The sequence below is a fragment of the Lycorma delicatula genome, chromosome 6 (genome assembly GCF_047948215.1).
Source record: "Lycorma delicatula isolate Av1 chromosome 6, ASM4794821v1, whole genome shotgun sequence".
Classification (NCBI taxonomy): Eukaryota; Metazoa; Arthropoda; class Insecta; order Hemiptera; family Fulgoridae; genus Lycorma; species Lycorma delicatula.
Window position 1 is genome coordinate 15,472,397 of NC_134460.1, and position 23,118 is coordinate 15,495,514.

Genomic DNA, 23,118 nt, shown 5'->3' on the forward strand with positions numbered 1-23,118 from the left:
ACTTCTTAAAATAGTATAACCGTTTAAAAAAAATAACAAGCCCTTCGTACCAAGATTACTGTGGAAAATGAGTTTGAAATTATTTCCTGTTGCCTTCTTCAATGATCTGTTAATATATACAAACAAATTAACAACACACCGAATCTACCAAATTAAAGGTGATATTCAGTTTAACAACTAACAACTACAGTCTGTTCATAAAAAATCGATGTATAATATACTTCGTCAATTCCTAAAAGCAAATTCTTACCGTTTTCATTTTTATCTCAGATTAGTTATTTACCTCATTCCTATAAGAAATATTGATTTAGAAATGTAAAACAACAAATTATGTACGAATTTCTTTTGAATGCCATTATATTTATTTACATATTATCTCCATTCAGGTTACAAAACTTTTACGGTTTTCCAATATGTTGTTATATATTTAAATAATTTAAAAAATCTCGCTAGATAATCTTTGCTTAAAAAACTTTTATGTTTTAAAAAGGAAAAAAGAATTACACGATGAACTTTATTTCGTTTGAAATCAGTTATTATTGAGTTCATCTACGTTTAAAATATTTTCTTTTCTTAATGTGTATGTTGCATTCTGTTTGACTAGGGAACAGTAAGCAAACCAACCGGGTTGGTCTAGTGGTGAACGCGTCTTCCCAAATCAGCTGATTTGGAAGTAGAGAGTTCCAGCGTTCAAGTCCTAGTAAAGCCAGCTATTTTTACACGGATTTGAATACTAGATCGTGGATACCGGTGTTCTTTGGTGGTTGGGTTTCAATTAACCACACATCTCATAAAAGGTGGAACTGAGACTGTACAAGACTACACTTCATTCACACTCATACATATCATCCTCATTCATCCTCTGAAGTATTATCTAAACGGTAGTTACCGAAGGCTAAACAGGAAAAAGAAAGAAATGGAACAGTAAGTAACCCGCTCCCACAGCCCGATGAGATAAGGATGATATATATATATATATATGTTACATGAAAATGAGGTGCAGTCTTGTAGGAGTCAGGCTGACCGTTCCTTAGACGTCTAGTGTTTAAAACATATTACGTGCTTATTACTTTATTTTCTTAGTTTGGTAATATTTTTTTTTCTATACTAGTGTTTTTTTTTTTTTTTTACTTTCTTCTTTTCAGTTTTTTTTATTACTACTCGTATTTTGTTTAACTGAAGATAATAAAAGAAAAATTAAATGTTTTCATTGATAAATATCACTGACTGTATATAAATGTACTATACGTATTAACATCGGTCGACTAGACGTATGGTGTATTGTTATGTGGTACGGCGTGTAGAGTAGCTTTTCGCAACCTGGGATCGCTATGATGTGAAAGGAGTGTCGCGAAATCAGCCTACAAATTTACACGTAAACAATTATCAATCATTTTATGAGAAAAAATAATTTATTTTTAACATTTTACACGTTTAAGTACGCAGTAAAGAAAACAGATTAATAAAATGGTAGCGTTTGTTTTTCATTTAAAATTTCTCCATATCCGGATCTATGTTAAAAACGCAAAAGCAAACTGTCACTTTCAAGTGATAAAAGATGATTTCTCTATATTTAGGTTTTAGCCTAAGCGTAAACGAAAAACCCTTTTCACACAGGAAAGACGTGGCGAAAGAGATTAATATTTTCAACGCTTCTGCGACTGAATTTCCATATTCCATTTGATAATGTTTGTCTTCTGGGAAATACTCCGTCAACTCGACTTTTAACTCGCGCAATTGGATCTTCATGTTATCCAAGCTGTGGTGAATTTCTTCATCCAAATTTTTTTCAATATAATCGGAAGCGAGTGGAAACATATCAAAAGTTTTACTTTAAAATGAATAATCCGGATAAGCTTCTTAATGAAAGCACGAGCTTTGTCTGCCATTAACAAAATGTTTTTATCGCGTCCTTGTAGATTCACATTAAGTCGTTAAATGCGAAAATATGTCATCAAAATAAGCCAACGGCAATAATACACTGGTTCTGTAAAGACGATAACCATCTGATTTCTATACGGAAAAGAACAAATATTTTTCTTTTCGCGTATTTCATCGCATAGTTTAGCAAATAGCCACAGATAAATTCTTTTAATTAGGTTTCATCGGGTTGGGGGTAGGAGTCGCGAAATTTCAATAAATATTTTTTTTTTCGGAATCGTGGAGGAACTAAAATGGTTGGAAATGGCTGGAAGTATATGGTTATTTAAAGAGATATTATTCGTTAGAATTTTAATACGCGACGCTTAATTTTTTTCTTTTTGTAAAGCTAATATATTAATATAATTTAAAATTTGGGTAGCTTAAAGTACAGGTTACCGTATTGTAGAATTGGCAAAAGCACTCAAAAAAAATTACGTTAACATATGATACGTCAAGATAAAGATACCTATTATAAGGAACCACAGAATAGAGGGTTCCATTGTACGTGTGTTTCCTCAACCCGGCTCGCTACTAGATCCATTATTGTTGCATGCGTACAAGCAATTAATCTAGAGGTTATTCTGCCGTAGAAAAAAATAAAAAATAAACGATGGGATTTTTTCTGCAGATTTTTTTTACTTTCTGTATTTTATGTGAGATAATTTTATATTTTAGTTTAAAACGTACCGTGCATAAAATACTTAAACGTTTAAGAAAATTACGCGTAAAACTAAACAAGAGGTATATGTTTTTTATAAAAGAATTAGATAGTAGACATAAGTATGAAAGAGAAAAAAGTATCTCATGTTTTGGTAGATCTTGAATTACATGGATTTATAACTCAGAGAGATTACATTAAGAATAAAACAAGGGAAATGTAACAAAAAGCGATAAAGAGAAATTAAATATCAAGATAGAGGAATACAATATATACTAAAAGCGAGCGAATTTTGTTTTTTAGGGAGTAGAATTACAACAGATGTCGAACTCATAGAATCATCAAAAGCATACTGGCATAAGGAAAAAGGGCTAGGTCCAAAAAACGTTTGCTAGTACCGAACTTACATTTAAGAAATAAAAAGAAATTCTTGAAAATAATTTTAATGCCTTACGAGGGCTGCTCGAAAAGTTCTCGGGCTGGAAGTCACAAATTGTTCTATATTTTTCAATGTAGTCACTTTGCGATTCGATACATTTAGAAGTACAACTTTCCAACTTTTTAATTGCCTCGGTATATTGTGATTTGTCTGACTGCAAAATATATTCAGCTCTAACCTCATCATTTAAAGTAAATCTTTTTATCCAGCGAGCCATTTATTCAGTTCTTAGAAGAGAAAGTAATCGCTGGGAGCCAAATCCGATGAATACAGCGCATGAGGTTTTTGCAGCAACATCCCGAGACGTCTCTGCAGGCGCATTATCGTGGGGAAAGAGCACTACTTCCTTTTTTCCAGATTAGATATTTAGCTTGAATAACACTCTTGGGCCAGTAATGAAGCGTAAAATCGTAGCCGTGACTTTTCCTGTACATGATACCGTTTTCGCTTTTGTTGGCTCATTTTCACGTTCTCCCTCCTTCCCGCTGTTTGGTCTCTGGCGTGTTGTGGTGATTCTGTCTCATCTGATGTTATTCAGCGGAATCGCATTTAAAACCTTTGAGAAATGTTCACTAGAATATATTTTTGGTCGACTGTTAACAAGCGTGGCACCCATCGAAAAGAAAGCCTTTACATGTGTAAAATGTAACGAACAGTCTAACGAGATGTTTGCAGTTGACCGGCAAGCTTTACTTATCTTCATTCGGCAATCATTTAATATGGCATTGTTCCGAACGTTCATTATCAAGAATGCGTGTACGATCATGTTAAATTTAATCCTTTTTTTGCAGTCGAAATCAAAGCGGAAGAATCCCTTAAAGTGAAATCTAACTCTTTTTGTATATCCGTCTGGATTACACCTTTTAAAACAAAGTTTTTTAGAACGGTTCGAACTTCAATTTGTAACCGTTTTTTAGAAAATGTTACCTATTTCCTTTATTCGATCATCACAAATAAGCAACTAAACTCAACCGTTTGAAAATTTTCAAGGTAAGTTATAAATTCGAGTGAGATCTTATTTCATAGAAAAACGCATCAAGTTTGTCACCAAACATTCACTTTGTTCGATATGTATTCCATTTAAAATGCGACACATCCCACCTGAAGTCGATTTCATTCCAATCTGTAGCCACAGACGGACGATATCTCTGCAGCTGCGGCGTTAATCAGAAGTCTTAGCTCAACAAGATCAACAGACAAACGTGGTACTAAACCCGATCTTTAGTGAATTCTCACATAAAAAAAAATCTAGCGGGGCCAAATCTGGGGAGCAGGATGGCCATGTAATTGGGCCTTCACGACCAATCCACCGACCTGGGAATCTAATAACAAGAAAATCTCGGACGTTTAGGCGGTAGTGAGATGGCGCTTCTCGTCTTGCTGATAGTAATGGTTCATCTTGGTCAGCATCATCTAACTGAGTGTCAAAGCATGTCCAGATAAACGATACCGCTTACGGTTACCTCCTGGAAAACGAGGGTACATTCTTTGTTTGCTTACGGCACGCAAAACATTGACCTTAGGACTACCACGAATGCGGTGCAAAGTTTCATGAGGGTCTTTGCTATCCCATATTTGTCAGTTGTGGGTGTTCACTTTGCCAGTGATTTGAAAGTTGACTCGTCACTAGAAATTATATTGTCTAAAAATGTATCGTTGTCTGCAATTCTATCCATCATTTCCACACAAAAGTGCGACCAAGCAACTTGTCATCACTCGTAGTTTGTTGAACTACGGTAAGTTTGTATTGCTTCAATCGCGATAATTTACGTATGAAAAAATGAATAAAGTGGAATCGTTTTCGTAATACGAGCCAAACAGTCGTTTTCGCACGTGACGCACGTCGAGTTGATTTCTTCGGACGATGCGCAAAGCTTTGTCTGAGTAGTCCCACAGCAGCTTCAGGGATGCGTGAGCATCCTGGTGATTTTGTATGTTTAACAGAATAACTTGCCCCTGTCTCAACTGAGGTTTTGTGCGGCTCCCTACCGTACTCTTTACGAAAATTTCGTCGAACTGCAGTTGCTGACTGCAAATCGTGAAACCAAAACGCACAGCGAGCACGTTCCGCAACAGTAAACGTATCCATTTTTAACAACACTGGTGGCTGAATTCCGGTACTAACGAACTACGTGAGCCAAAAATTGGTGTGTTTTTTTCTATAAAATGAGACCAGAACCGAATTTATAAGTAATCTAAATAAATTGTTATATGCTTTTAGAGATGTAAAGTCCTTTTTGAATTAGGTGAGTTGATAAAATCTAAATAGAAGAGAAATTTTTGAGATGAATTAGATCATGGGCCGTACATTAACTCATCCCGGTTTTGTTATTTTGTAATAATGAGGTATAGAAGGTAAAACGTATTTAAAGAGAAAGATTGAATACGTAAAACGTACGATTGAGTGCATAGATAAGATGTAATATTTCATGTTCTAACTATATACTTGTTGAAATTAAAAGATTGGCACAAAGCATAAAACGTGAAATTGAATGACTGTAAAAAAAAATAAGTTAATAAACAGGAAATTGTTTTATTTTTATGCTAAATTAAGTTATGTCAATCTAGTTATTTCTCTTAATAGTAAAAGCCAGTTATTTTTACACGGATTTGAATACTAGATCGTGGATACCGGTGTTCTTTGGTGGTTGGGTTTCAATTAACCACACATCTCAGGAATGGTCGAACTGAGAATGTACAAGACTACACTTCATTTACACTCATACATATCATCCTCATTCATCCTCTGAAGAATTATCTAAACGGTAGTTACCAGAGGCTAAACAGGAAAAAGAAAGAAAGTTATTTCTCTTAAAGAAGTAGACGAAAAAGAGTGCCACAGTAAGAGTTTTAGTGAATTTAATAAAACGTGTAATTTGACTAAAAATTATTAATTTAATTGGAAGTAATGAATCGGGTTCCATATAATTTATACATGAGTTTTTTTTTAATAATTAATCTTTATTAATAATATTTGTTCGTATAATTCTCTCGCGTATCTTTAATTAAAAGATAAGCGATTTTTAATTGCCTTTAATTAAAAAATACAATCCACTTTTTCGTATTTAATAAGTTATGATAAAACAAACGGAGAATATTGTATTCGAAACTCAATTTATTTTAATTTAATTAAAAATCAAATAAACAAAGCAGGAAAAAATGAAAATTTGTTACTTGAAGAAGTACTCTGATGGGAGTTTTTCATATCATCTAGTGTATGTTATGATACATTTTTAATTGCGCATTACAAATCGATGAAAAAAATTAATATTTCATATACACAAACTGAAGTTTTTATTTAAGACTAACGACGAATGTTATATCTCATTTCGGTTTGCTGTTAAAAAGTTTTATTACAGCCTTACGTAGAATAATATATTTTTTTATAGGTGTAAATACGGAAGTACAAAAATGTATGCTCAAATTTTAATCAGATTCTCGTAAGTTTTTTATAGATAAAATTTCCTTCTTTTTAGATTAACTATAAAATTATAAATGCATTGAAAATTATAACCATTTGATCTTGAATAAAATTGATTTTAAAAACTTCGTAGAGTAGATTGCTTTTAATCGCTGGACATTATTTAAAATTCTTTTTTTTTTTTTTTTTTTTTTTTTTTTTTTTTAACTGGATTTTTACGGGCATCGACTACTAAGGTCATTAGCCCTCGTCACATTCTTTAAAAGAAATTATTATCTCCATTAGGATCGTCATATGTAAGGGTGTAAAGGGCCCTTACATTTTATTTAAAAACACAAACTTCACAATAAACATTAAAACATGAAAGACAAGGACAATCACAAACACTTACGGGGTGTAAAGGGCCCCAATATTAAAATTTGAGATAGGTTCTCAAAAGACCATGAACTTAAAATTAAATTAATCAATACCATATCTTTCTTTCTTCTACGAAGTCTCTTTTATAGTTTGCTTAAGCACCCTCGGGGCGACCAGAACCGCCGTTGAGCAGTATATCAGTCGTGCCAGGGTGCCGTGGCAGTTGAATCCTTCTTATATCAGGCCATAGGCATGCACGGCGCACACCCATAGCCTCGCGCCCTCAATCCACCCTTGAGGGTCCCCCATGCCATCATCGGACACACGCCGACTCACTGCTCTTGAATGCAGGTGAGCCAAAATGGCCTAGGCAAGAGGGCTACCTCCCGTCACTATACGTGCCACGCTTCGAGACTCCCTTATATGTATATATAAAACTACCGCTTAGAGTATCTTTTACCACAGCTTTAAACTTCCATTTTATAGACTTTTAAGAAGTCCACTGGCGTGTAAAAATGCAACTATATTTTCTTCATTTCCATTATCCTGATCAGCACTAATATTATTTGTAAGACGGAACCTCTTTCTGAGGTCCTCATATATGGTACACTCTTCTATTAGATGCTTGATTGTCAGTGTTTTATTACAAACACCGCACATTGGTCTCACTTCGCCGGTTAACAAATATAAATTTGTTAATCGCGTGTGACCGAAAAAAGAATTAAAATTCTTTTTTCTGACGCATTTAATTATTTGAACGTGAAAATCAATGTTGCACTCGTATCTATAATTTGAAATGTTTGGATACATTAGAACTGTTAAAATCATTATATATAGTCGTTCCTCAACTATACCTTTCAATTAACACAAACTTTTTTTTTATAAGAATAAATTTAACGTATACTTTTAGTAGACATTTGAATATCTAACTAAAATACATCACGTCAGTAAAGAGTAGAAATTTTAAACTTCTGTATTAAATTAGTTTTTATTTTAACAGGAATGATTTTACAGTTTTCTGTTAAGAAATGCATTTATATTTTTAAAACAACGCTCGTTAGGCGGGTACCATTTGATCTACGCACTCATTTTAATCGTAAATTTTTTATTATTCTCAAAAAAATGGCCGGTATGATGTGTGCAGCTTTGAATTTTTAATTTTACTTCAGCTAACATTTAAATTCTCCCGAAATACACTTTGCTCTTCAGCTAAAATCCTAAAAAAAGGACACGTGCAGACAAATTAGGTGATCTAGCCGGCCAAACAATGTCACTATTTTTTAAAACTAATTCTTCTCTCAAAAATATTGGGTTCATGCATATATATCGTACTGCAGTAACGGTTGTAGTGTAACCTTTGGACTATGAACTATTGTATAGTCTAAAGATTACAGTATAACTTAATTTACAGATTACAGTTTAAATTTACTGTAAATATACGGCAGTAGCAATGTAACTGAAGGGTGTCTTCAATGCTTCAATATCAATTGTTTTATCAGACGTTCAGGTAAAATGAGCTTAATCTGACATTCATATAGTGGATTAACTTTTCATCACTATCCAAACGCTGCAACATTTCTTGACAAAAATTTAAAACTATATTTCCAAAACCATTTAATTCCTTAACAATTTGAATTTTATGTTCTTATGTAAAATCTGACTGATCATTGTTCACTGACATTTAATGCTAATATATTTTTAATCGCAGAACGTTTTGGACTGCGTGTTATCGCAATACGAACACTAACAATGGTTTTTTGGCGTTCTATCACTTATTGATGTGCCCAAAATAGTTGCTGGCGTTCTTAGATTCTTAACCTTGCGAAGGTTGCCTGAGGGGGTCTTATGCTGTTATACGTAGTTCTATATATGAATAGAAACCCGGGTGGTTAGGGGCCCGCCTGGGTGCTTACTGTGCCAAGATAGGTATTTTGGAATCAACCCCCGGTTATATGAAAAATTTGGATGTGTGGAGAATTCTGTAATGGAGCTGCGGTGTGGGAGGGTGTAGGCATTGGCTTCTCTCCCTAAAGCGGACTAGAAAGATAGGGTATGTTTTCATTAAAAGCTTATTAATTATGCAATTTTTTTTTCTTGATTTTTAAGTATATAAAGAAGACTTTGAGTAAATTGAATTGTAGGACAAAATGTTCGTTGTTGCGATCAACACTTGTTTCTTGTATGAGAATAGTATGTTTAGTGTTTAAAAGACAATCTAATGATTTATATGCGTAGTCTAATGGAAGTTAGATACGGGAATTTGAAATCTCCGATGTAAGAAGAAGGCGCGGTGATCGCGGTTCTGCGAATCGATTAATCTGGTAGTTGAGGATTTAAGTTATAACAGGTGGTCGAGGTTTTAATAAACCATACTGAGGCGATACGCTGATGGAAATGTCTGCCGGGGTATTTGCATCTGTGGCATCCTGACAAAGGCCAAACTGTTGAATGTGATGTGTTATCGGCTTTAGAGGGTCTAAAAGACGACCTCTGGTAAAGCCAATTAGGGTTAGGAAAAGAAGAGGTGGTGTGGCGACTGGGATTGTCACAAGGCGGGTATCTTCTTCTGCAGGGGTCAGGATGAAAGTATTGATCTTATCAGGCTACTTCAAATGTTACAATCTCAATGTTAACAAATGTCCCCTTCGTAATAAATCACCCGGAATGAATTCATCCTCTTCTATTCATAGTGTGGACAAACCGGTTGATGTTTTTGACTTATTTTAAAACAATATGGAAACGTTTATGGATACAAGAGATCTGGAAGATAATTAGATGAAATTCTCGGCGTAATTTCAAAAAAGAATAAGAAACGACGGGAATGTAAGTGTTAACATACTCGACCGTAACGATTACTTTTCTTACATTTTGTCATAAAATATAATGACCTACTATCTTCAAATGAGCAAAATTTTTAACAAAAATTTAGTTTTGGCGTATAAAGATTAAAAATGGTTTTACTGACTTTTTGTCTCTTAAATAATCTGGAATAAAATAATATTATACTGTAAGTTACGATGATTTGTTTTGTTAATGATGTACAGCTTATCGATTACCAGTATTCTACGCAGTCGGTTATTATAATAGTTTATTGAAAATTTAACCAAAACGTTTTCGAACATTATCAGGTAACAAATTACAACGTGTTATAATGCATAAAATATGAAAGATTTCATCATTTAACCAATGTCATTAATGCTAGACAATGCTAAAATAACAAGGAGTATTTGTAAAGTGAAATATAAATAGTTACATGAATTATATTTCTCGTTATAAATTGTGCGATACTGAAATTCAAATATTCCAGTAAATACCTGATAAACAAAAAAAAAATATAGGTAACGTGTTGCTGAGCACGGAATTAAAATACTCTTCAGACATAAAAAAAAAAACCAGTTAGGTATAACGTTCTATACAATGACCTGATTAAAAACTTACGAATCATACTCTATTATTTATAAAATATATAACGAAATAATTACTTCAGTGTTGAAAATATGCATAATTTGAAATAACCCACTGCAATATCCTACTAGTAAATTCTACGGAAACATAATTACTTACGTAATTATATATATAAATTGTATTTCCTTGTTTCAGCGGCATTCAACAAATACCTGCTTATTTCCATAACCTCAAACTTTTTCTAATGAAATATTATATTTAATTTCAGTGAATTGTTACAACACCTTCAGAGAATATTTGTCAAATCTTTCTGAAAATCTATTAATGTATAAAGATAACATTAGGTATATGGATGGATATAAACTGATATATGTTGTTTGGTAATTTATTTTTGTAAAACTGAAATTCGTACTACAGAATTCTTACTTAAAGAGTTCAGTTGTTTAATCAATTTCTTAAAAAAAAAAATACTTCATATAATTTTATAATCTAAAATTATAACTTAATACTTTTGATAAATTTATCTGTTCAGCAGTTTGATTTAAGTATTGTTGAATTCTTCTATTGTTTTTTTTTTTTCAAGGTGGGTCCCATCACCCTTTCTTTTTCCTGTTTAACCTCTGGGAATTACCGTTCAGGTATTACTTCAGAGGATGATATGTATGAATGTAAATGAAGTGTTGTCTTATACTGTCTCAGTTCGACCGTTCCTGAGATATCTGGTTAATTGAAACCCAAACCAACAAAGAACACCGGTATCCACCATCTAGTATTCAAATCTGTATAAAAAAGTAACTGCCTTTACTAGGACTTGAACGCTGGAACTCTCGACTTCAGCGAGAGTCTTCCCATCAGCTGATTTGGGAAGACGTGTTCACAATTAGACCAACCCGCTGGGTTAGAATCCCACCACCTCACCTTGCTTGTACCACACCCCCTGCGAAACTGAGTTTTTGGTAAGATATACATTGCTATGATATTGTTTATTACTTAGTAACAGTACATATTGTTAATAAAAAATTTCTATAAATTCTATAATATTTATTAAATGTTAATTCTTTTCTTTACTTCGGTAGAAAACCCCAAAGATATACATATTTCAACAAATATTGATTTCAGACCTATCTTCCTGTTACATAAACTGTTCTCGTTACGGCATGATTATAAACATATTTCTATTTAAACTGTATATGACAGCAAATTGTGATTTGTTTTTATTATTACTACGTACATTTTTCTTCTTCTTCGTATATATTACTACTGGATGATAACAAATAAATTATTGTTCTCTCATTTCCTAGGACTCAACTTCGCATGCACCACCAACCGTGAAAAAAAATCTTCCGGGGAGATCTTCACTAACCGTGTGAAAAAACTTATTCATACAAACGGAGAACGGAAGAAAAGCACAGATACAAACCCAAAATGTTGGTATCCTTCTAATCACTACAGCCTTAAACAGAATCGTTTAAAAATAAGGCTGATTTGATATTTATTGACTTGTGTGTTGTTTTCTACCCTTCCTACCACTGTCTATATAACATACGTAGTTGACGCGTTTCGGGGTATCTCCATTCTCAAAACTACTTTTAGCACTCTCAACTGCTACTCCTGTTAGAGTGATAAATCAGCATCGGTGGCATCCTTACTGAGACGAAACTGATCACTATAATGTGTTATCAAGTTTGGGAGGTCTAAAAGACAATCTTTGATTGTCTTTTAGACAATAAAGTCCGACAGGGCTACGAAGGGGAGGAGAAGTGTTTTCCCCTACGGAGGTCAGAATGAGTTTTGTAGAAGTTGTATAATGGTAGATATAACGTGGATTCACGCTTACACAGCAGAGCCCAAACTGTGGGTGGGAGCGGTTGAAAATGTGCCAAAGAAAGCGAAAATGATTCCATCTGCAGGAAAAGTCTTAGCTACGGTTTTCTGGTATTGTCGTATCATGATGTTGATAAACTACCTGGAAAAGGGCGGATCATCACCGGCGAGATTTTAAGTTCACATCTGGACCGATTGGAGGATGATGAACAGCCTAAACGTCTACATCTGGCCTTAAAGAAAATGGGTTTTCCCTGTAATAATGTGCCTGCTCACACTTTTCGGGTTGTTGCTACTAAATTCCACGATGAAATGTTTTTAACTTATGTTTTTACGGATTCCTAGGGCCGTCCGTTTATATTCAGTAATTTAAATTACCATATAGTGTATCAGTTATTCGTGCCGATCGCCGTATCGAAGTTTGAAATTTTAATGGTGACATAAAATGTGATGTTTTGACAATGAAGTTACGTGAATCGCGTCAACATATAATGAAAGAATGAAGCTAAGAAAGCTAAAACAGTACTCAACGTAGAAATATAGTGTTCGTAGCTGATAATATAATAATAGTTATTATTATCCTAATAACATCGATATCTTATAAAATTCGTTGTATTTTTTACGCTTAATATTGAATAATTGTACAAATTTTATTTCTTAAAACAATATATATATACACCTAACGTATTGAATAATTATATATAAATACGATTAAATGTAGTATAGTATATCTTTTTTCTGTAATTTTTTATTTTAATTCGTGTTAATTATCTGAAATGAAATTCGTATAAAGTGGAACCTTGTGGTATTGCATGCTAATTGAAGTTGGCGAAGCACGAATTCGAGTGATAATATCAATATTGGCTTTCTGCCCTACCGTTAGTCTGTCTTCCTTGTAGAAAAGGATGTGTACTTAATTATTAATTCAAGTGGACTTTATTTTGTATATTACGTAGTAAATTTGTGTGATTCTTCCTTTTCAAAAACTTATTTTTGTATTATTATACGTTTACATTATTATAAAATTTTATTATATAAAATTTACATGTTATTAATTTTAATTAATTATTGTACTAATATTATTTTCTCTTACCTGTACACTGACGAGGTTCATCCGATTCATCTCCGCAATCATTTACACCGTCGCAATAAGAATCGGGGCTAACACATTTCCCGTTACGGCATGTGAATTCGGAGATGGAACATCCTGGTACTTGTGGTAATGCGACTAACACCAAAACTGCCCACCACATAACTGAAAAAAAAAAAAAAATTATAATTATTTCACTTTTTGAAACCGGTACAGCCGTTTTCCGCATAACAACTATTCCATTTCTGAAAGCAAGCTAATAAAAATGAAGAATGAATTAGTTTTCCGTTGACCTTTTTTCATCGATCCGAACATAGTTTCACACATCAGTATTCCAAACGCACCGAAATTCATTAGATATTAAACATTATATGAGTGACACTTCCTTTCTTTGCAGTATAGGCCACCTGTGGCCAACCCGAGGCACGCGTGCCACTTGTGGCACGCATGGTCACGTTGAGTGGTACGCGGAGGATATAGAAATAACAACTTTTTTGGATCGCCAACTTCGGACAAAAAAAATTAAATTTTCCGTAATTTGAAAAGATAACCGAAATTATAATTAATACTCAACATCTACTCTACAATAATTACTTTGTTTTCGATAGAATACACGCGTATTCAGACAACATTTTATCAACATTCTTTAGTTGCTACCGATTGTAAAGTTAACACTTACGAGTCGCCAGAATCTATAATTTTTATTTCCTTTGAAGTGTTATTTATATTTGTGTTGCTTTATAATAGCGCCAGGCATGTCTGATACAGGAAGCCGGTTATAAGGGTGTCTGATATTTTTACAACTCACCATTGTCTTTGTTAACCTGCACAGTAGTCGTGTGAAGTCGATCTCGGATCAGATTTATGTAAATTTTACTTTTATTTTGGTGCTTGTCGTTTAAATTTTTCTCGTATTATGTTTTTAAGTAAGCCATCTACTTCAAAACGAAAATATGAGATCTCCCTTCGTTAATTCAATAACGTGCGGGAAGAACACTTTTTGTTTACTAATCAAAATACATCGAAACCCGTTTTTTTTTATTTGTGGTGCTATTTGACCGTTATCCGCTCACTTTCCTTCGCTTTGAAACTTGTCGAAGACTCATTCCTTAGTGGAGATGAAATCTTTCATTCAATAGCGACAGTTTTCGTCTTTGACGACTTAGGGCTGCTTTTTCTACTTTGTCGATTCTTGATCTTCTGGTTAATAATTTGTTCCGCTAAATTGGCTAAGGCTGGCCCCAGTTCACTTATTAAGTCTTTTGATTTAAAGGTGGCAACAGGGGCGGCAGCAACCTGTGCGTAGGACGTGACCTTTGGAGATTTCTGAGATAGATTTTCTTGGCCTCAAAGTAATTTTATCTTTTGAATAGTCTTTAGATTCTGTATTGCCGATTCTTCCTTGTATTTTGGACAATTCCTCGGTCTCGCCGAGTGATATTCATTACAGCTCACTTAAATGATGGATTCCTACAGGGGTAATCCGGATGTAATGTGTCCCGCAAGCACATAATTTTTCCAGCGGAAACAAGTATGTTCGCCGCTGTATGTCTGAACCTCTGGCATCTAAAACACCACAGTGGAGGAGGGCTGAAAGGACAACATCCAACCTTTGAAATTCAGCTTTATTTTTTCCGGGCGCTTAGATCTTTTTTTTTTTTTGACTGGTTTGATGCAGCTCTCCAAGATTCCCTATCTAGTGCTAGTCGTTTCATTTCAGTATACCCTCTACATCCTAGATCCCCAACAATTTGTTTTACATACTCCAAACGTGGCCTGCCTACACAATTTTTCCCTTCTACCTGTCCTTCCAATATTAAAGCGACTATTCCAGGATGCCTTAGTATGTGGCCTATAAGTCTGTCTCTTCTTTTAACTATATTTTTCCAAATGCTTCTTTCTTCATCTATTTGCCGCAATACCTCTTCATTTGTCACTTTATCCACCCATCTGATTTTTAACATTCTCCTATAGCACCGCATTTCAAAAGCTTCTAATCTTTTCTTCTCAGATACTCCGATCGTCCAAGTTTCACTTCCATATAAAGCGACACTCCAAACATACACTTTCAAAAATCTTTTCCTGAGATTTAAATTAATTTTTGATGTAAACAAATTATATTTCTTACTGAAGGCTCGTTTAGCTTGTGCTATTATTCGGCATTTTATATCGCTCCTGCTTCGTCCATCTTTAATAATTTTACTTCCCAAATAACAAAATTCTTCTACCTCCATAATCTTTTCTCCTCCTATTTTCACATTCAGCGCTCCATTTTTGTTATTTCTACTACATTTCGTTACTTTTGTTTTGTTCTTGTTTATTTTCACGCGATAGTTCTTGCGTAGGACTTCATCTATGCCGTTCATTGTTTCTTCTAAATCCTTTTTACTCTCGGCTAGAATTACTATATCATCAGCAAATCGTAGCATCTTTATCTTTTCACCTTGTACTGTTACTCCGAATCTAAATTGTTCTTTAACATCATTAACTGCTAGTTCCATGTAAAGATTAAAAAGCAACGGAGATAGGGAACATCCTTGTCGGACTTCCTTTCTTATTAGGGCTTCTTTCTTATGTTCTTCAATTGTTATTGTTGCTGTTTGGTTCCTGTACATGTTAGCAATTGTTCTTCTATCTCTGTATTTGAACCCTAATTTTTTTAAAATGCTGAACATTTTATTCCAGTCTACGTTATCGAAAGCCTTTTCTAGGTCTATAAACGCCAAGTATGTCGGTTTGTTTTTCTTTAATCTTCCTTCTACTATTAATCTGAGGCCTAAAATTGCTTCCCTTGTCCCTATACTTTTCCTGAAACCAAATTGGTCTTCTCCTAACACTTCTTTCACTCTCCTCTCAATTCTTCTGTATAAAATTCTAGTTAAGATTTTTGATGCATGACTAGTTAAACCTAGTCAGCTTAGATCTAAAGCTTAGATCTATTAAACAGAAATACTCGTACGTGGCGGAAGGTAAATCTTCTCCCTTGCATTGCATGTTCAATCGTCGACTTGTAACAACTCCTTGTGCGTGAAGTTCCTCAACGATTTAACGATTTCTTCTTCAGTGCAATTTAGCAAATCTCTGCATACTTACAGCACCTTCGGACGTATTAAGCGTGCCGTGTGGAACAACTTCAATATCAAATAAACGAGTCTTTGTGGCTTTCAAAAGTCGTTATGCGTGCAGGTCGTTTACAGTCCCGTAGCCGTCTCTCTAGTTTCTTTAACAGGTCCTCCAGCGTGACCTACGAGCAATTACGAAAGGACTGTCATTAAAAAAATCTCCTTCTTTCTTCTTAATGCAAAATACTTGGGAATCGGTTTAGTACTCTTAGGTCGAAACTTCGTTCGATTCTTCTTTTCCAAAACTTCTTCTTTACCGCTAAATTCGACACACTTCCTCCTCTTTCCTTGCGAAGACAAACGCTTTCCAGGATGAGGGCTTTTACGCGGACCCTCTGCTACGGAAGTCATGGAAGTTGAACGTTCCATAATCCTACGTTCCGTTAGTCAATATGTCGCAAGCTGTGAGCGGAAAGACGGTCGGGCGTGCCCCGGATCATCGATCCCGCCTGGGTACCCCCGGTCAGCCCACAGATTTAACTTGGGCCAGGAAGTTAGGCACTGCCTGACCCACGATACCGATGTTTCAGGGCTCGCACATAGCAGTAAGATACGGTCATGCCTCCCATCTCCGCTGTAAACAGCGAAACCTAGAAACATAACCGCCACCGGCTCAGACAGCTCGGGACAGCCAATCCCGTAATTATTTCTTTAACGTCTTTTATAGTTGAACAGTCTCTTTTTTTAAACGATTCTAAATGAAAAAAAAACTGATACATTTCAAACGAATGATACGAGTTACAGATCAAACTTTACGACTTTCATAATATGATAAGTATACAATTTAATTTGTAAATTAAAAGTCTCATTTAAAACAAGACTTAATGAATCCCAAAAGGACAATAAAACGGTTAAATCTTTTACAAACTCCTTTTCTATTGGTATCGAAGACTTGTGCCGTTACCCTTCTGAAATTCAAGCAGAAATAATTAATCTTCAGCACTACAATTTTCTTAAAAATAAATTTAAGAAATTAATTTCAATCCCAGATAGCGAAATTGGATTTTGGAAATTTCTCTACTACTGATTTCCCAAATTTATTCGACTTTACTCCGAAATTTTGTTGTTGGTTTGGTTCCGTATTAATTTGTGAATGGTTATTCGCAATTATGAATTCGATAAAAAATAAATTTCGATCAAAGCTAATTCTCATTTAAAAAACTTGTTATATCAACCGGGATATAGATGAAATTATAAAGACCTTGCAAATTCAAAAACCTTATTGGAGATAGTTTCTTTTCTGTTGAAATAGTCTGGCCCTTAAAAACAACTTCGTAGAAAAATTAATTCTTGTAGGATGTAGTTATTTCTGAATAATCCATATTATTAGTTTTACTGTAATTAATTTTTTGCAATTTACAATCGTATTCCGTTATACAGTATCGATGTTAATATTCAACTGTCGATTAATGTTTAATCATTCACTGTAAAGTTAAATATTTTGAATCGTTATTGTTAAATCAACATATCCAGATATATTTTTTACTAATATTACATAACTTCATAAATTTCTACAATATCTAATTACATTACAAAATATCGAATTACATATTTTACCCGTCTATCCGTAACCGTCTGAATAAAAGTTATTTTGAACGGAAAAGTTTTTCGTTTAATGGAATGGAATGCAAAGTTGGCGGGAGTTTATTACTCCCTACTTTACCGCAGAACCTGGACAGAGTCCCTTGCTGCTGGATCATTCTATCGGGCGTGTTTTTAAGGTTTATTCTTTGTTAGCGGGTCTAATTTTTTCAAGTTTTCTTTATTATTATTTAGTATTTTAAGACGGATTTAATTGCATTCCAATCCGTTGTTCAACCAGCGTTATCGAACCCATTTCATGGGCCGACCGCGGAAGGCTAGGCTTATAAAGCCTGTCCTCCCGACGTAATTCCCCTTCAGACCGTCCACTGAAGTCCTTTCGGTGCTAACGCTTAATAGGCTAGCAGGAATACGCCACAACGGGGCACTAGCTATAAGGAAAGAGCAATGCGTCCCCTTTTCCGGAGGAGTCGCAATTGGTGGGTTATTTTATCTTACTTGTAAGTTTTGAAAAGGAGAGGTTGTGTAGAAGCTCTTCATCCGCTTCTGGTATGGCTGCCCTTCAGGACGCGTCTCTGCTGGGCTCTGTTCCGGACTCCAGTCCGTGATGTTGAGACGAGTGGTGGGTCTTCCTTCTTCTTCATCTTCTTCTTCTCCCTCTTCTTCTTCCGAAGACCTCTTCGTTCTTCTTTGGCCTGCACTTTCCAAGAATTGGTAGTAACCGAAGTTACATACCATTAACCTTGAAATTCCCGAGGCTCCGAAGGGCTGAACGGGGGAAAGTGCAGGTTTCTTCTCTCTTCCGTGCTGTCAGTGGCAGCTGGTCAGGTGACTGCTGGGCTGATGGCTGCTGGGCTCGTTCCCTCTTTCTTCTTTCTTGAAAGGAAAGGAAGGTAATAGGGAACTTACAAATAGTGATACCTATTCGCGATCGCGGTTTTGGGGCGGCGATTTTCTTAGGAGAAGTAAACAGAAATTATTCACTCCACGTAATTATTAACCTTTAGACACACGTGTGTCTGAGAAGGGGTTGGGGGGACCGCGTGGCCGCAGTGAAGAAACCATTTGTCTTTGTGGTGGCTGTTGGCTTTTCGTTTAACTTATTTAATTTTTGTCACTGCTTGACGTGATATTTAGAGTAATTTAAAAAATAAGTCTATTAAGTAAATTATCACGTAAGACATAAGTGAAGTCGTAAACTTAAAGATAAAGGAAAGTAGTGGGTGGAAAGAACACGGTCGTGAAAGTGGCACTCTTAAGATTCGACGCTCAAAAAGTGGCACCTTATTGAAAAAGGTTGGCCGCGGATGCTATAGGCTATATAATGAACATTATAACTTTCAGAGAAGGTAATCTGAGCAGTGGTGTACGTGCATCGTAAATATATGATACTGAAAAAGTTAGTGTAAAGTATCTCCTTCAAATCAACCTATCTCGTCTATCGAGAAACGATACGTTATCGCTATACTTTTGTTCGGCAACCGGTAAGAGAAGGTTTCGAATTGTCTAACTTAAAATATGATTTACAACGTTGCGATATGAGCTTTGCCAAGTCGACATACTATTGCTTAGGTAATAATCCCGTTATTGTAATATAATTATTTTGTTGCCTTTAGTTTGAATTTTTTTCTAAATTTTGGACATTTTGTTGTAATATGATAAATTTTCGTAGGATATCAGATCGATTTTGTTTGAAAAAATTTCAGATATATTGTTTCTTTTTCAAACGCCTTATAATTTGATGAGTTATGCCTAATTCGCTGAATCTTTTTTTTTTGTAGACACCGGTTTGTGTCTCGATCATTGAAATGCTGTGACGTCCAAATTTATCTCATTTTTTTTAATTGCACAGAATTTAGAAAACATACAGATTGAAAAGAAAAAAAAATTTGAAACAACATTTTTGTAGCAGTGTAGTCAAATATATCTGTCGGGTGCAGCGGTCGACCGTTAAAGTTATTATGCTTATTTTTTTCCTAAAGATAAGAAGTTAAGTAATTAAAAAACATAATAAACTCGAAACGAACATGAGATATGGTAAAGAATTTATATATAACTTTATACATAATTTACTTACGCCGATCGTATTATTTTCGCGTCTGACATAACTGTTCGTATGTCCTCCTCCAAGGACGTATTTATGTGGTCACCAAGAAAGATAACCGACATTCTAAGAGATAAGACGAAACTAGTTACGTCAACGTCAGAAATGGTTGGCGGAAAAATTTATTTTTTATAAATACTCGAAATCTGCATTAAAAACAATAACCTATAGGAGTATATAAAAAATGTATATTTATTTATATAATAGAGTTTTTTTTTCCGTAAGCGGAGGAAGAAGCTCTGCCAGCCGCCATCAGGCCCACACTGACAGCAGTGCGGAGCTCCCTCCATGCAGGAGACGGATCTAAACCATACGGTATGGTAAACAGCCCCTGCATGATCACCCAGGCACTCTACTATCCGAATTTACATGACCGGACGGCATCCACAGGGGGCGATCGACAAGCGACGACTCCGAGGAGCTTGTCCAGCCATAAGCCTAAATACTTTGCGGCTGGGCTAGGGTGGATCATCGTGTTTCCCACTCACCCAGCCATAACAACCACTTTTACCTTGTCTTCAGCGAGCCGTAGACCATTAGCTATTAGCAGCCACCTCCTAATCATGTCAGCCCCGGCTGCCATCAGTTCCTCTTCTGATTTGCGCACAATTACAAGTGCTAAATCATCGGCGAATGCCACCGGGGTGACGCCCACCGGGTATTACTGCCTTAGGACATCATCGAAAGCAATGCTCCACAGGGTCGACCCAGCAACGAACCTTGAATGACACCCCTTTCAACCGGAAATTTCGTCTACCCCCCATCTGACCGTTCTTTTTTTTCCTGTTTAGCTTCTGGTAATTACCTTTCAGGTAATACTTCAAAGGATGAATGAGGATGATATATATGAGTGTAAATGAAGTATTGTCTTGTACAGTCTCAGTTCGACCGTTCCTGAGATGTGTGGTTAATTGAAACCCAACCACCAAACAACACCGGCATCCACGATCTAGTATTCAAATCCGCGTACAAATAACTGATTTTACTAGGACTTGAACGCTTGAACACTCGACTTCCAAATCAGCTGATTTGAGAAGACGCGTTCACCACTAATCCAAGCCGGTGGGTTGCCACCATCTGACCTGTCCACCACGTATCTGTCTTTAAAATATTCGTTCAACACCCATCGCAGTTACGCCGGGATTCGTCTGGCTTTTAGTTCACGAAATATAACTTCATACGGCAGCCCATTGAACGCATTGTGTATAACTAGCATCATGACCGCTCATTTTTTCTTTTTTTCCCTGTTTAGCTATCGGTAATAACCGTTCAGATAATATTTCAGAGGATGAAGATGATATGTATGAGTGTAATCTTGTACAGTCTTAGTTCAACCGTTCCTGAGATGTGTGGTTAATTGAAACCCAACCACCAAAACACACCGGTATCCACGATCTAGTATTCAAATCCGTGTAAAAATAATTGTCTTTACTAGGACTTGGACGCTGGGACTCTCGACTTCCAAATTAGCTGATTTGGGAAGACGCGTTCACCACTAGACCAACTCGGTGGGTTATTATGACCTGTCCTATCTCTCTCGTCCTCAACGTTCCCTGCGTAGTTGATCGAATAATATTCATCACGCGCTCGATCGTATCAGCCGCCGAACGCCCGGGTCGAAAACCAATTTGGTCCTCATGAATTCATGAAGAAGGGAGCCTTCTTCCAAACGTTTTTGTGACGATACGATAGGCGTCACCCCACTGATCAGCTTTCACAGCATCACAAAATTGCTGCCACTTGCGTTTTTTGTACGCAGAAATTGCTCCTCAGAAGTTCCGTCTCGCAAGTCTTAATCTTCCGAGCTTCTCTTTAATGTACTCCTCCCGCTACTGAATAATACAGTTTAAAAAATAAATAAATTTATTAAATAAATATAACTTAATTGTTTTATGTTAATCAAAAGTTTTTTTAATTTATCTTCAGTTAAATTCCCTTTGTATCTTCTACGATTTTTATTTCAGCAGTATTATCAAATATACGAGTAAATGGACTTAGATTCTGACTCTCTCTTAATTCTTATGAAGTAATAATTCTATGTACTTTAAACTAAAGAATTGAAGAGAAAATTAAATATTTACATTTTTGTAGCTTATCTTTGTTATATCTGATTCAACAGGTTGAAGCGCTTAAAATAATCTTTACAAAATTTTTAAACATAATTCAGCATATTTAAATAAACGTTCTTAATTTCTTACTGATAATTTTTGATTCTAAAATTAATTGATATTTTCTGTTAAGTAATATTCTGTATATATATATATATATATATATATATATATATATATAATTTATTTATTTATACTTGTTAAGCTATCATTTAATTCTTTCATTACTCTATTGTAAGTTTCTTCTAATTCATTCCTTGTTCAAATAAATTATCTTTTCGATAAATAAAAATGATGTAATATAATCAGGTAATGTATATTAAAAATATAAGATTATTTAATGAAATTACAGTTTTTGTAATTATTATTATTTTTATTAAATAAGATTTTAAAAGTTAATTGTTACTGTATAAATATGACATATAAAAGCTAAAGGATTAGTTAATGGAATTGGCCTTGGAATCGATACGCTTTTGTCATATTTATAACGCGTTAGTCCTTTTACTTTCTTAACCGCTCCATTTGAAGTTTAATAACTCCTTTCAAAATAATGGAAAATTTATCTTTTTTTTTTTACAAGTGAATTTTCATTTCATTAATAAAATTTTTCTACAATAAACTGAAATAATGATACTCTTTTCGACAACTTGTTAACCTAAATGTAATTTACAGCCGTGTGAAAAGTATAAAAACAATTAATTCTTAAAGAATATGTATACTTTATTTACCAATTGCCTTGTAACTCTCATTGTTTTGAGCCGAATTTAGGAAATTATGATCAAGGGTTTTCTGATTATGAGTTATTGTTCAAGTAATTCCTGTTTCAATAAACAGTAGCCATTTTTGAAAATCCCCAAAGGTCTTGATCATAATTTTTGTATATTTATTTAAATTTATTTTAACCTGAAACTTTTATTTCGATTTACCGAGTTCTTTTTATTAGTTTCTTATGTCCGAGGTCCGAGTGAAAATAATTTTCTACCTATTAGAGGGATATTGACTGTTTTTACTACTACTTTAATTTGAAACGAATTTTGCCAATTTTTTAAAGGTAAAAAAAATGAAAAGAAAACAATAAATTAAATAGTTTATTTATTTTCTATCGATACGAAATAAATAAGACTG

General features: G+C 34.7%; 1 protein-coding gene across 1 annotated transcript in view; it reads right to left on the reverse strand.

The window, feature by feature from the left end:
- Positions 1–13,280, reverse strand: part of LOC142326569 (uncharacterized) — a 427,256-nt gene extending 413,976 nt beyond the window's left edge. Inside the window, exon 1 of the mRNA XM_075369149.1 lies at positions 13,121–13,280. Within this exon, the coding sequence (XP_075225264.1) occupies positions 13,121–13,280 (160 nt within the window). The remainder of the gene's footprint in view (positions 1–13,120) is intronic.
- Between the last annotated feature and the right edge of the window lie 9,838 nt (positions 13,281–23,118).